This window comes from Alosa alosa, chromosome 8, assembly GCF_017589495.1.
Source record: "Alosa alosa isolate M-15738 ecotype Scorff River chromosome 8, AALO_Geno_1.1, whole genome shotgun sequence".
In the NCBI taxonomy this organism is placed as follows: domain Eukaryota; kingdom Metazoa; phylum Chordata; class Actinopteri; order Clupeiformes; family Clupeidae; genus Alosa; species Alosa alosa.
Window position 1 is genome coordinate 13,918,785 of NC_063196.1, and position 14,169 is coordinate 13,932,953.

Sequence of the window (14,169 nt, forward strand, 5' to 3'; positions counted from 1 at the left end):
TGTTTATATGACTGTGAGGCAGAGAGAGATAGAGAGGGAGAAAGGCAGAAAGCAACAGCTTTGTTTTGTGTGTGAGTGTGTGCATGTGTGAGTGAGTGAGTGAGTGAATTAGAGAAAGAGAGAGAGAGCATGTGTGCATATATAATATATACATATACATTCATACATATACTGTATGTGTATGTATACGTACACGTATATGTTTACACACAGTGTGTGTGTGTGTGCGTGTGTGCGCATGTATGTGCGGTTTGTGCATGACAGTCTCCATCCATGTGTCCATGTGGAGGCGTGGACTGGACAGCCAAGGTCTGAGCAGAGCATGAAACCTGCTATTTACTCTGGAACCAGACCACGCTTCCCTTTGTGGTGGCAATGGTTCACTCAAGGATTGCCTCTGTGTGTATCCATCAGGGCCCACTGTGTGTGTGTGTGTGTGTGTGTGTGTGTGTGTGTGTGTGTGTGTGTGTGTGTGTGTGTGTGTGTGTGTGTGTGTGTGTAGGTCAATGACAAAGGCACAGTGTATACTCCAATAATCAGCCCATTGTGGTCAAGGCCAATTGTGCTCCCCACGCATGGCTCAACAGAGATGTCCCATTAGCCGTGTAATGTGTACATGTGTACAAACAGGACAGCGGCCCCGTGGACGGCCCCTTGGCTCATGTTACCACCTTCCCCGGCCAGAGGAGCAGGAAGCTGGGGAGGGGAGAGGAGGGGAGAGGAGGGACGCTGGAAGTGGCTCTCTGGATGTGGCTTAGGTGTGTGGGAGTGTGTGGAGGATGTGTGAGCTCCACAGGGAAGGAGGAAGGACAGGAGGTTGCGTTTGTCAAGAGTAAGTGATTCATAAGGAGAGAGGTGTCTCTCTCTGTGTGTGTGTGTGTGTGTGTGTGTGTGTGTGTGTGTGTGTGTGTGCATGTGTGTGGGCGTGCGCGTGTGACTGTGAATACTCACCTGTTGAACTCATAGATGTCCTCGATGTTTCCAAAGAGAGCACACACTTGCTCTGGTCGTATGGGGAGGTCACTGATGTCTATGATCTGGGCCAGATAGTCCTGAAACACACAAAGGCATCACTCGGTCAGAATAAAGACTCACTCACAGAATGTCATGCACACAATCTTGTGCGCACACACACACACACACAAACGCTACCATGAATTATTCTATGCAGTCATGGTTAGGTTAGAGAGATCATCTTTCCAATCCTGTGTTTGCACATCAACAAATACACACATCAGATGCATAACACTTACTGTATCTCTTATGCGTGCGCTCCGATAAGGCTTAGATTAAGTTTACTGTAGATGCCGGGTTGCGCATCCTAATATAGTGCAACTGTAGCATTTGCACAGATTGCACAGAGAGCTGAGTGACAGTGCGGTTTCTAAGGGGCATTGGTTTGCCCTCCTGCCCCATCCTCACCAGCTGTCCACACACAAGGCCTGGGAGAGTGACTGGACACTCTACAGTAATCTCTATTGCATCATCCTCTTCTCTCTCTCTCTCTCTCTCTCTCGGACATCAAATGGTCCTCCTGTGATGTCACACCAGATGGGTGACCATGGTGACGTAACAGTCACCCGCTTCCCTGACCGAGCCACCATCAGCTCATAATACCAAAACAACTTATCGGATGTTGTGTTGGGTGGAGAAAATCACGGTGTCAGACAAGGACAATATTTGGCGGGGCGGGTACTCTGAGGATGGGGAAACAGAATGAGAATGACAAATATCCACAAAACCACACGCTATTGTTGTAATTCACAGTCATTTACATGGAACGCTCCATGCATCATCCAGTTGAAACTGCAAAATCAGGTGCTTCACAGCTGTTGGTTGGCAGACTATTAAAACAAACAAAACAGGCTGGAGCACACTGATTAAACTTAACTTAGTGCAAACCAACGTTTCAACATGTCTGTGTCTTCAGACTCTGTTTAATCAGTGTGCTCCAGTCTGTTTTCTTTGTTTTAATTGGGTAGATTGATTTTCTGTGTAGGCCTACATGACGTACACTTGAACTACTGAGTGAGGTGAAGTTGAATTAGTGAATGAGGTACAGCTGAGCCATTCAAAGTGCCATCACACCCTCTCAGCAACACCTTTCCTCCATTCCTGAATCCGAGTGCCAGTCCGCACAGCAGGGGTTTGGCATACAGCCACTACGGTGGCCAGCGAAGGCCACTTCTCGTCACCTTTAAATAGGAGGCCTTTTTCTGACACAGGGTTAGGCCCGAGGCGTCCTTGGGTGGCTCTCCGAGGCCGCGATGGCCATGAATCAGCAGCGTGATAGACCGCAAAGAGGCTCTCTGTGTTTAGAGATCTGCTGGGCACTGCACTCGCTGCCACGGCACTCCACAGACCAGAATAAACCAAGGGCTTAAGGGCTGTGAATAAAGTTAATGCTGCCAATTACCTGAGTGTGTGTGTGTGTGTGTGTGTGTGTACACATGGGTGAGAGCATATGTGTGCCCATGTGAGTATGTACCTGTTGTGATGTTATGTGCAAGACAGTGTGTGCAAGGAAGTGGTCAGATTGTGGCAGATAGTGGATGTACTATACACACTAATTTGGAAACAACCGTACCCACACATAGTGTCAGCATCTTAATTACTTTCTACACCCACAAACCACCAAGAAGTGTACATCAAAACAGGATGTAAGAGCACGCACACACGCACACACGCACACACGCACACACGCACACACGCACACACGCACACACGCACACACGCACACACGCACACACGCACACACGCACACACGCACACACGCACACACGCACACACGCACACACGCACACACGCACGCACACACGCACACACGCACACACACACACACGCACACACGCACACACGCACACACGCACACACGCACACACGCACACACGCACACACGCACACACGCACACACGCACACACGCACACACGCACACACGCACACACGCACACACGCACACACGCACACACGCACACACGCACACACGCACACACGCACACACGCACACACACGCACACACGCACACACGCACACGCACACACGCACACACGCACACACGCACACACGCACACACGCACACACGCACACACGCACACACGCACACACGCACACACGCACACACGCACACACGCACACACGCACACACGCACACACGCACACACGCACACACGCACACACAGACACTCTAAAATGACACGCGACGCTACAGTTGCACTGGTCATATACTGGGACCACTGGGACCCCACAACCAGTGTTCGGTTTCAAACCACTGTGTTTCCCTTTCTTGCCATTCCACTGAAAACCGCAAACCAGACTGGCCCCCGTAAACCAGGTTCAGCTGCCGACAGATTTCATACTGCAACTCAGAACATATACAAAACATTGTCTGGATTCATGACACAGTTGTCCATTTCAGATGGTTTCTAGGACTAAAAACAGATCTCCAAATGGCGCTGGGGTGTGATGCTAAACTTATTCAGCAGCGCACATTGCATTTGCAACAGTCAACTGAGTAACGGAATCGAACAATAGTGTGCCACGTCTGATCAGGGCTACTGGGCAATCCAAGAGCCATATGCAAATAATAAAGCAAGAATGAGTTCTGATCTATTCAAAGTAAAAAAATATTTCAATCTGGGCTGCATTACCCACGAGTATTGCTGTGCTATAACCATCGAAACCAAGAGAGTTCAAAATAATAGATTCTCTAACCATTTAACTATGGAAGTGGCATTATGGGAATTGCTTATCAGTTATCAGGTCAGTTGTCAGAGTCTTAGCCAGCTGGAACTTGAAACATCAACTGCTTTTCACCAATCCCTATGAGACTGGAAAAATTGGACACCGGAGATAGCCTCAATCAACTCCGAACAGGAATTACACAGAGAATTCAAAAGGTGTAGGTTTTCAACCAGAAAACTACTCAGTCGTCCAAGGAAACCATCAAAAGGATAGCAAAGGTCTTTTGGATCGGGCCATGAATATCTCCCCAAATTTGGATGCGGCTCCAGGTCACATGACAGTGCTAATACCAACAATGGGCTCCGTCTGGAGACAGATGAAATCGGAGGAGCTGAAATTTAGGTCACGTTCACAGCTTCCCATGAAGAGCCTCCGCTGCCTCAGGGTCTCACGCTTCGGAGCTGGAAGTTGTCTGTACGTAACCCCCGAAAAACGGAAAAGCCAATACTCCCCGAGCACCCTGTCCAATTACCTCACAGCCGCCAAGGTTGGTCTCCACAACCTGGCGCCCTGTTCTTTTTTTCTTGTTTTGTCTTTTATTTCAGTGCCGGACCTGGTGAAACCCCCTTTCTAGGCATTCCTCTGGTTTTTTTTTCTCTTTTCTGTCTCTTTTCTCTCTTTTTATTCTCGTTTCCAGAGAGCGAGCGCGTCGAATTCTGGCCCGTGCCAAACCTGCGTTCATCATTAGGGTGCTCTTGGGGCAAAGCGCTTCGACCGAGAACAAAACACAGAGCTGGCCGAACCCCAACATCCACACAGTGGATGAAAAAAAAAAGAGAGAGAATGTAATGACAGCTTAAGACGCAAAGGGGGGAAAAGAAGAACATGAATGGAAATATATGGCTAAGAGTAAGAGAGGGATGATTTTTCGGCCATGTTGTGTCTGGTTGGCGGCGACAGAGTGCTGCTTGTGGCTCTGCGGAATCTGCTGTCCACCACGGTCCAAAAAATGATAAGGTATGGATCAAAACAGGAAACAGAGGCAAGTTTAATAAAAAAAAATGTTTTTTTGGGGGTAACTAAATCCTCACCACCCCTTCTTCATTGAGCTATTTTACATTTACATCACATTTTATTCATTTCATTAGTTTTGAATGAGCTTTCATGGCAAGCAAATCATAGTTCATCAAGGACATACACCCTTTATGCATTTGCATTTCAACCAACAACCTTCCTCTTCTACGACATGGAGGAAAAACGGGGGGACTCTAGCCAGTTGGACGGAGAGTAAGGAATTAATATCTTTTCGGGGGCTTCGCTGCATGCCCAACCACCGCTCGCTCGCTGCTGTTGTTGTGGTGGTGGACACTGCTGGGTGAGGAAATGGCTGTTCAATTCTGGCCGGCGAGCCTGCGCTTGAAATTCTGTTTGATATGACAGCCCCGCCGCATAACTCTCGAGATATCTCACAACATGGGGCTGCTGGGGGTGGCTCAGGCCTCAGATATTTATTCATCTGCGGTAGTATCAATACATCCCAAACGAGTGTTCTCTGCGCGGCTTCTAGCCTGGGAAAACACACTATCAAAGCTGCACATTCCGGCAGAGGCGCGCTTCTGCGTTTGATGGTTTGCGCTCAAGAACCTCTCCTCAGGCAGTCTGTTCTTCCTCGCTGGTCCGCTAGCGTCACTAGAAAAAACAAAGCTTCACTGCAGACGCAAGAAAGATTTATGAACTACGTCTTGGTGATGTGAAACCAGGTTATTAATTTTGGCTCTTTATGCAGGTGGTTACGTGTCATGGGGATCTTTTCCAAAACAACAGCCATGAACCAGGCCACATGATTCATCCATCCACCTGCCCATCCACCCACATACCCACCTACGCCTCCATCCTTCTCTCCACCCACTCATGAAAATGGAGACTTGGTGTTGGAAGCCTTGGTGTTGCAAACGGCTGGCATAGTACTAGTGGCCCTCGCCCAGAACAAGATTGTATTATTCATATTTTTTAACATTATTCTGGTATAGTTACACTGCCAGACCGGGGCAACATGTAAGACTGTGTTAACAGATCCTATGCCAAAGCCCTCAAAGGGACCTCTCTCTCGAGACCCACTAGGCATTTCAACACCCAGACCCATAGCTCAGTGACTCAACACCTGGCTCCAGCTACACACACACACACACACACACACACACACACACACACACACACACACACACACACACACACACACACACACACACACACACACACACACACACACACACACACACACACACACAATTCCAGCTAACGGTAGCGACTGGCAGGAGGAAATGACCTCATCTCAGTGACAGAATGGGCCTTTTATTTCCCCTCTGCCTTATTGGGGCTTCAGACTATGTAGCACAACACGCTAACCACAGTGCCCTGACAACGTCAGACGACCCCCCTTCGGCCTGCCAAGTAACAGGGCGGGACTGCTGAAGGGTTCGCTAGCTCTGCCAGTGTATTTAATAACTGTGATGGTCAGTTGGCTCACTTCAAAGCCTCATTGTAATAGAAAAGAAAATCACCTCATGAACAATGAGCGATGCAAAAGCACACAGTTGTAGCAAAATTGAGGTCAGTGCTCACGGACACGTCCACTCACATACACATTTCAGGGCATAAGAAAACAGACATTAGCAAATTCAGCAAAAGAGCTCTGAGAACAAAAGATGAAACTGTCAGCCATCTTGGTCCGCTGTACCTCAAGCATCAGCTGTCCCTCAAGCAGAGAGAGATGACCAATGGCACTGCAGGACATCAATATGCCTAATGCACATTAGCCTTCAATGGGGACACCTGCCATTTTATTTGGTTTTAGTCTCTGGTTTCGGTGAGAGCAGACTTTGCCCTGCAGTCTCGTCGACTCTGTTGTGTAAACACCGCTTTTATAGAGTGAAGATAACAAATATGAATGATGAACGATGGGGAAACAAGGGGAAAAACACGTAGCCACTCAGCTCTAAACGACACCATTGGTCAACAAGAGTTTAAAAAAAAATGCGGGTGCTATTTGCATCCACAACATTTGATGTGATGCATAAGGCACAAACTAGAGCCAAAGTGTGTTTCTAAAGCCCAAAGCTAATAATTCAAGGTTTTTTTGTTAACATTAAAAGAAAATACTGTTCTTAAATACTGTCACACTTTTTTAACTATTTTTCACAAGTTCATGGCCATTTCCATGTGTCCGGGTTGACCGACATGACATTTACATCTAAAATATCCCCATGTACATTTTATATTCTTATTAACTGTAAATAGCATACTGTTACTTAAAGTTAAGTCACAAAGACAATTTTTCATAATGTCTGTAGAGCACCCAAGAAACTAAGAAAAGAGAAAAAATCTGACATTCTTTTACATTGTTTATTTGTTATTTTTTCCTTACTATCAGGGAGTCCGTCAAGCTAAATCTAACAAAGCTTACTTTTGATGACAATTTGGATAATTATATAGTGAAAAAAGGCACCCGTTTCATAGAATGGCCCAACAGTGATTATAGTGCTGAAACAATAATCTGTTCTGTACGTACTAACACTGCTGTTACTAAACCACAGCCAAAAGAAGGCAGATACAGTGATTATGAACGTGTCCCTGTTTCTAATGCATAACATATTAATGGGATTAAGCATGTATTCTCCCTCCAGCAGTTGTAGTCAGGTGCTGTATTTCAGCCAACTAGTCAGCCCACAGGCTTAAATATATTTTGAAGTGAGTGTGTTAGTGTTGACATATGTATGTCTGTGTGAGTGTGTGTGTGTGTGTGTGTGTGCGCATATATAATTTTCTCCTTCAGCTCCCTCTCCGCAGAGAAGAAAACTGAAGAATGGGTAAACCGTGGGTGCTCCTAAATAACACTGTGCATGAAGCTGCCTCGTAGCAGGCTGGCATATGAGGAATGGTACTGAGCGCTATAATGAGCACTATGCTGAGTGCTACATCTATAAAAACACAGTGAGCAGTGCCACCTAAGTGTGTCTGTGTGTGTATGCGTGTGTGTGTTAGTGTGAGAGAGAGAGAGAGAGAGAGAGACTAAGTATGTGAGTGTGCACTTCTGCTTTAGTCCTTCGACTGGTTTGTTGTGACGTGCTAACCAGACAAACCATCACTTGGTGGCTATGAATGATGATCCCAGAGTGCGTGTGTTTGTGTGTGTGAGAGAGAGAGTGTGTGTGTGTTTGTTAACTTGTAGTGTCGAGCAGTCAGGATCTTACACCACTGACCACAATGGTTACACAACAGGATAATCCGCATGTACAGGATGTCTGAATCTAAAAGGGTTAATTATAGTGTCCAGTCTGCCTTCCAAAGTGCTCCCAGATCATTCACAGGAGCCCGGTCTGCTCCACACCAGTTCTGCCTCATCATTCCACTTTATAATTTTACTATTCGTGGCCACGGACCTTCGCTCACACAAACCACACATAATTGTGAACATATACATACATCTCTCGCCATGGGCACAAATCACACATCCACAAATCACACATACACAAATGCACACACACCTCTCTCACTCTATATCTTGCACACAACAAATCTTATGTGTCTTCATTACTATCAATCACACACATACACACACACACACACACACACACACACACACACACACACCTTAATGCCTTCCCTAAGCCTGTCACACTAATGTGATAACAGGCTTTAGTGCATGATGTTGCTAGGTTTCCTACCCGCTAGTCTGACAGCATTACTGGGCCACTCAATGCAGGCCATCACCCCTATCACAAGCATAACTGGGTCTGAAAGCCCTTCCAATCTAGTCCAGACTACGCCAGACTACACCAAACTCAACAGAAAGGCCCAAAACAGGGCAGCCACAGGCGCGTGGCTCCAAACCTCTCAACGGTCCCTCTCTAGAGGAAGTTCTTATCTATGAGGAAACAGGCCCTTTAGGAACCTTTTGGCTCTGCGTGAGATAAACTAGAAATACTTCCGCAAATGAAAAAGGGAACCGTCACGCTGAATTATTCTGTTCCCGTCCCAAATGGTGGACTTGTGGCCCTTATTTAATTTGTGAGTAGATAAGAGAACTTTACTACCTGTGCAGATTAACCTATAGCTTGATTATAAATCAGTCAGGAATCATGGGAGTTCTGACAGTGAACTGGGTAGTCATGGTAAAGAGGATGATATTCAGTTGTGAGTCCTTGTTACTGTGCATGCCTGTGCATTGCATACAAGCCTAAAAAGTGAACACTTAACATCTTGCAGATCATCAATCAATCAATCAATCAAAATTTATTTGTATCGCACTTTACAACAACCAGTAGGCGTCCATCAGAGACTAAGAATAAAAACAGCATATCAAGCAGTAAAAACCTGTACATGTAGACTTACATAAATAGAATTGTCACACCACTACTGCGTATTAAAAGCCATTCTAAACAAGTGAGTCTTTAGTTTAGATTCGAAAAGACCAACGTCTGTAATTGTCCGAATGTCAGGGTGTAGCTTATTCCAGAGGTTCGGGGCAGCAACCGCAAAAGCCCCGAAACTCTGGAATAAGCTACCCCCACCGTTTATACGGTATTAACATCTCGGATAAATATTCCGGGGCCAGGCCATTAAGGGCCTTAAAAACAAACAATAAAATCTTAAACTCTATTCTAAAACGCACATGGAGCCAATGTAGTGTGTAAAGAACAGGAGTGACATGTTCGCGTCTAGGTGTGTTTGTTAAAAAGCTTAACTTTAGCCAGGAGACGAAGCTGGAAAAAACTTGTTTTTACCACATTACTGATTTGCTGTTCAAATTTCATGTTACAATCAAAAGTAACCCCCAAATTTCTAACAGCTGGCTTAAGATGGCCAGAGCTCCCAAACTCAGAGCTGGACCGTTTGGTGTCCCAGCAGTACTGAAAATGATGCACTCAGTTTTGGCTTTGTTCAAGTTAAGGAAATTTTGTGATAGCCACAACTTAATATCATTAATACAGCTAAGTAGGGAGTCTAATGCTGCGCTGTCATTCAGTTTCATAGGCAAATAAATTTGCACATCGTCTGCATAACAGTGATCATGCATAATCCATTCATCGTTGAGCCACTATGCATAATAATGGAGAATAACAAGATGCAGAGAGCTGGCAGCAGAGAGAGTCTTCTCCAGGATCCTTGAGGATTTGAAAACAGTGTGTTTCAAAGGCACTGACGTCAAGTGCAAACCTGAAAGTTAACTGCTTTAAGACTTGTGGCACCATATGGAATTGGGAAATGAGGTCTTGCTCAAGCCCACTTGAAGAATTCTAGGAGGTACTGTAGACAAATCACCCACGCAGGTTATTGGGCAATGACTCTACCTCCCCAGCCAAGACTGTTCAATCAAAACATCCCTATTGTGAAATAATCTTAAAAAATATTCTGGAATAATCTTGAATAAAGATGGCCTCCTGTGCTACAACAACCTACACAACTTTATTATTTAAATAATAATAAATCGCCACAACGTAGCATATATAGTGTGTGTGTGTGTGTGTGTGTGTGTGTGTGTGTGTGGCTACAATCTACAATCAGTAATGTGTGTGTGTGTGTGTGAGGGGGGGAGGGAAGCTTAGTGTGCCAGGCTACAGGTCAGTGGTTCTGACCCTTGCTGTTGTCTGGAGGGGGGATTACCTGTGGTCAACTGGCCCCTACTATCACCTCCCCCTCCTGTCCACAAGAGGTGGGCCAGGGGAGCCAAGGACACGGGTGATCTACTGGCGAGAAGTTCGGCAGTAAACCACCGGTCATGTGAGACCATTCCGAGCTTTGTCCTCTGACGAACCAGCTTATGGTCCATCACACACATTTGCACGCACACACACATACACACGCACAAGACCAAAAGCTCTCAGCTATGAGAGACAGCAGTAACCTTATTTAAAATGTCTCAGGGGTTTAAGAAGGGCGAGCTTGGCCAACCGCAATGATCTCCGATCACACCTCTGGGTTAACTGTCTTCCGCAGGTTAAATGCAGTCCACCCTTGAGTGACAGGACTACCTACTCTTCAAATTCAAAGACGTTTCAAGGACTTCCCAGGCCTGCAAATTCAAGGACCCATGTTTTGAGACACAGATCCATGTCGATTAATTATCGACGTGACAATTGAGGAGTTAATGGTCGCTAACGCTAACGTTCTACATCAGTAGTCCAGTAATAGGACGCGCTCATTGTGACCACACCATTGGTGGTACAGTAGTTAGCTTCGCTGACTTCCAAACTTGATGACCTGGGTCGCATTTCCATTCTCATCCGATTTTACCTCAATCACTACTCCATTGCCGCCACGTCGATTCAGCTCTCCACTAGGATTCACCACAGCAAGGAAGGCTCTTTCTTGTCCCTTTTCATTTACAACTTTGTTGGAGTAGGTTGCATAGACTATGAAACAGCCCTAAGCTTTCTCACTTGCTTGTGGGGGTTCATTGTGTAGCCTGCATCATTCAACCCCAACCCCATGCATGTACAAGCGCAATCCAGCCACCACTAGATGGACACAGTTATATTGCACAGAACATGCACCGAGATTTAGTTCACATATTTCTGGGGTATTTGATTTTAATCCAAAAATATTTTAATCAATTTCCAGGTGTTTTCCACTTCAAAACTAGTCTCTAAAATTCCAGGTTGCTTAGATGTTAAGGGTCAAGACTAAAAGGTCACCATGACAACTCACCTCCACGATGCTCCGCAGGTCCCTCACATACATGCGTTCCGTCTCGATGATCTCCATGACAACACGGTCCAGGTACGTGAGCTTGGGATTGGGCGCCATGGCTTTGGCGGCGAATGGTGATAGTGGCGGCCCTCCTCCTCCTGCTTCGGTATTTTCCGCCGCGGCGACCGCGTTGTTGTTGTTGCACTGCTGCTGGGCAGAGGTCAGCTCCGGGGGGCAGAGGTCGAGGTCGACGTCCGGCGGCGCGCCGCCGCAGGGCGGGCTGTCGTCACGGGAGGAGCCCGATGAGCCTGACGAGAGTGTGGACACTAGGCTCACCGGCCGCTGGCCCGCGCTACCCGGCTCGCCGCAGTCCGACAGCGTTGCCGTGGACGGCGTTCATTGCTGCCGACCGAAGCCGTGGACAGCCGAGGCGACTCTGTGTGTGAGAAAGAAAGAGAGAGAGAGAGAGAGAGAGAGGAGGGAGAGAGAGAGAGGGAGGGAGTGAGGATAAGGAACAAGGTCAATGGAGAAAGAAAAAAAGATGCACACGGAATTAAATAGAAAGTGAGAGATAGAAGGGGAGAGAGAGAGAGATAAGAGATAAGAAAGAAAGAAAGAAAGAAAGAAAGAAAGAAAAAAGGGAGAAAGAAGGCAATGGGGAGAAGGAGAAAGCCAGAGAGAGAGAGAGGGGAAAAGAGGGGGAGAGAGTGTAATTTAACATTTTATTTTTCTTGGCCCATTGGGCCGACGCTTGGGTGAATTCTCCTGATTCAACACACAACTGTCAGCACTAGAGAAGTCCACAATTCATCTGGGAAAGCAAAAATCAGTGATGTAAGAATAATCACGCAGCCACGGTACATCACAACCAGGTCTCCTTCTATGCACTGCGCATACCGCACACTTAACTTGTCTCTCCGAATAAACCCAGGAATGCCAAACGTTGCCAGAGCGTAATTTACTGGGCCTTTTTCTCGTGGCATTGTCTGGTTTAATCTTATGCTTAAAGACAAAAGGCAGGATCATGCAGTACAATGGCTTTTCTTCTTAAAGTAAGTAAGTCAGTCAAAACACCAGTAGGCCACATTTTCTGAGGAATGTTGATTTGAGCTTCAAAGCTCTCATTCACGATGGCTTATTTCACATTATCCTTTATCGACTGTATCCTTAGATATCTATTGAATTTGTACAACTCCATATGTTCTTGTTGCTTTTGTAATGTGATGAACATTTTACCAACCGGTTTTCAAAGCACTGTTTGAGCATTCTGTGGCATTGTGTAACAGCAGCCCATGAGAGATGCCATGATAACATTAATAGCTTGCGTCACCACCACCAGGTTTGGCCACCAATCTAGCAAGTGTTCAACATGCTGACAAAGAGAGCCTCGAGTTTCCTGGAAACAGCACACAAACAAGGGTGGCCCCGATGAAACAGGTCTTTCAAGGTTTGGTCTTGGCAGGGTGATCAGGAAGGTGGTCGAGTAAACAACTGGATCCTGATGCACCTTATTCTCAGATGCACGGCATTCACACTTCCTTGTAACCTTGTAACAGTGACACTATGGCACACACGCATGCACACACACACACACACGCACATGCACACACGCACACACACACACATCCAAACACACACACACACACACACACACGTCTCTATTAGACACTTCCCAATAGAGCCCCTAGCCTAAAGCTAACCACTGGCAATATCTTCACTAATCTTTCCAGCAGGAAGTCCAGGGCCAACGTGTTCTGACACTCGAGCAAGGTCACACCCTATTAAAACATGCCTGTACTAAATTGGGATAAATGCAATTTGGCAAGGCAATCAGATTCTTACATAAGTCCCGGCAAAGCAAGAGCACACACCGCGGCGAGACTGGGGCATTGACTGGGCATTAAGCCGAGGATCACCAAAACACCAGAGATGAACCAAAACACCAGAGATCCACCATGTCCACGATACACAAAAGAGTGCACGGTTCACTGGTATGACTGAGTGCTGTCTGCCATGATGTCATGGGTCTACTGTCAGAGGGACTTTTGTAAGGGGTGACAGTCATGTCTGAATGCAAACCGTATCATTCAGAGGACAAATACTATTCTTGAATGGAACAATAACGTGTAGACCGCATGTCAACAGAAATACTCACAGCAGCCAGGTCTGTGGTGGTCAGCTGTTGTTGTGTACCCATTATATCTCCTCAGTTTTTTTTACTTTTTTAAAGTGCTTTGAAATAACTTTTAAAGTGCACTAGACTTGGTTGACATAACTACACAGTGTGGGCACTAGGAAATCGTTCTAACGTTATCTAACAATTACACAATCACATCATGACTTTCATGGTGTCAGAGCTTGTTTTTATGAAACGCAATGACAATGAGACAAAGCCAGGAAGAATTCAGACTGTGCGTATGTGTGTGTGTGTGTGTGTGTGCGTGTGTGTGTGTGTGTGTGTGTGTGTGTGTGTGTGTGTGTGATTATGTGTATCATCTGGACTTAAAATCTCATAAAGTGTTGGACACACGCAATTCTGTAAGCACAGCATTAGCCCAGGGAAACAGGATTAGTGCAGGGCACGACAGCAGAGCAGAAAGGTCTTCTACCACCCAACACACACACACAAACACACACACACACACACACACACAAACGCACACAAACATCTGTCTGATACACATGACACAAATACAAGCGTGCACAGCAACACACACACTCACACTTATGACAAATCATATACCTGTACATGCTGATTGTCATGCTAACCTGTAAACACACAAACACACACACACACA

The 14,169-nt window shown here is 46.2% G+C and overlaps 1 protein-coding gene across 1 annotated transcript in view; it reads right to left on the reverse strand.

The window, feature by feature from the left end:
- LOC125299248 (pleckstrin homology domain-containing family G member 3-like) overlaps window positions 1-14,169 on the reverse strand; it is a 68,875-nt gene that overhangs the window by 18,267 nt on the left and 36,439 nt on the right. The window contains 3 exon segments of the mRNA XM_048250443.1: window positions 952-1,052; window positions 11,390-11,763; window positions 11,766-11,807. Coding sequence (XP_048106400.1) covers window positions 952-1,052; window positions 11,390-11,763; window positions 11,766-11,807 — 517 coding nt within the window.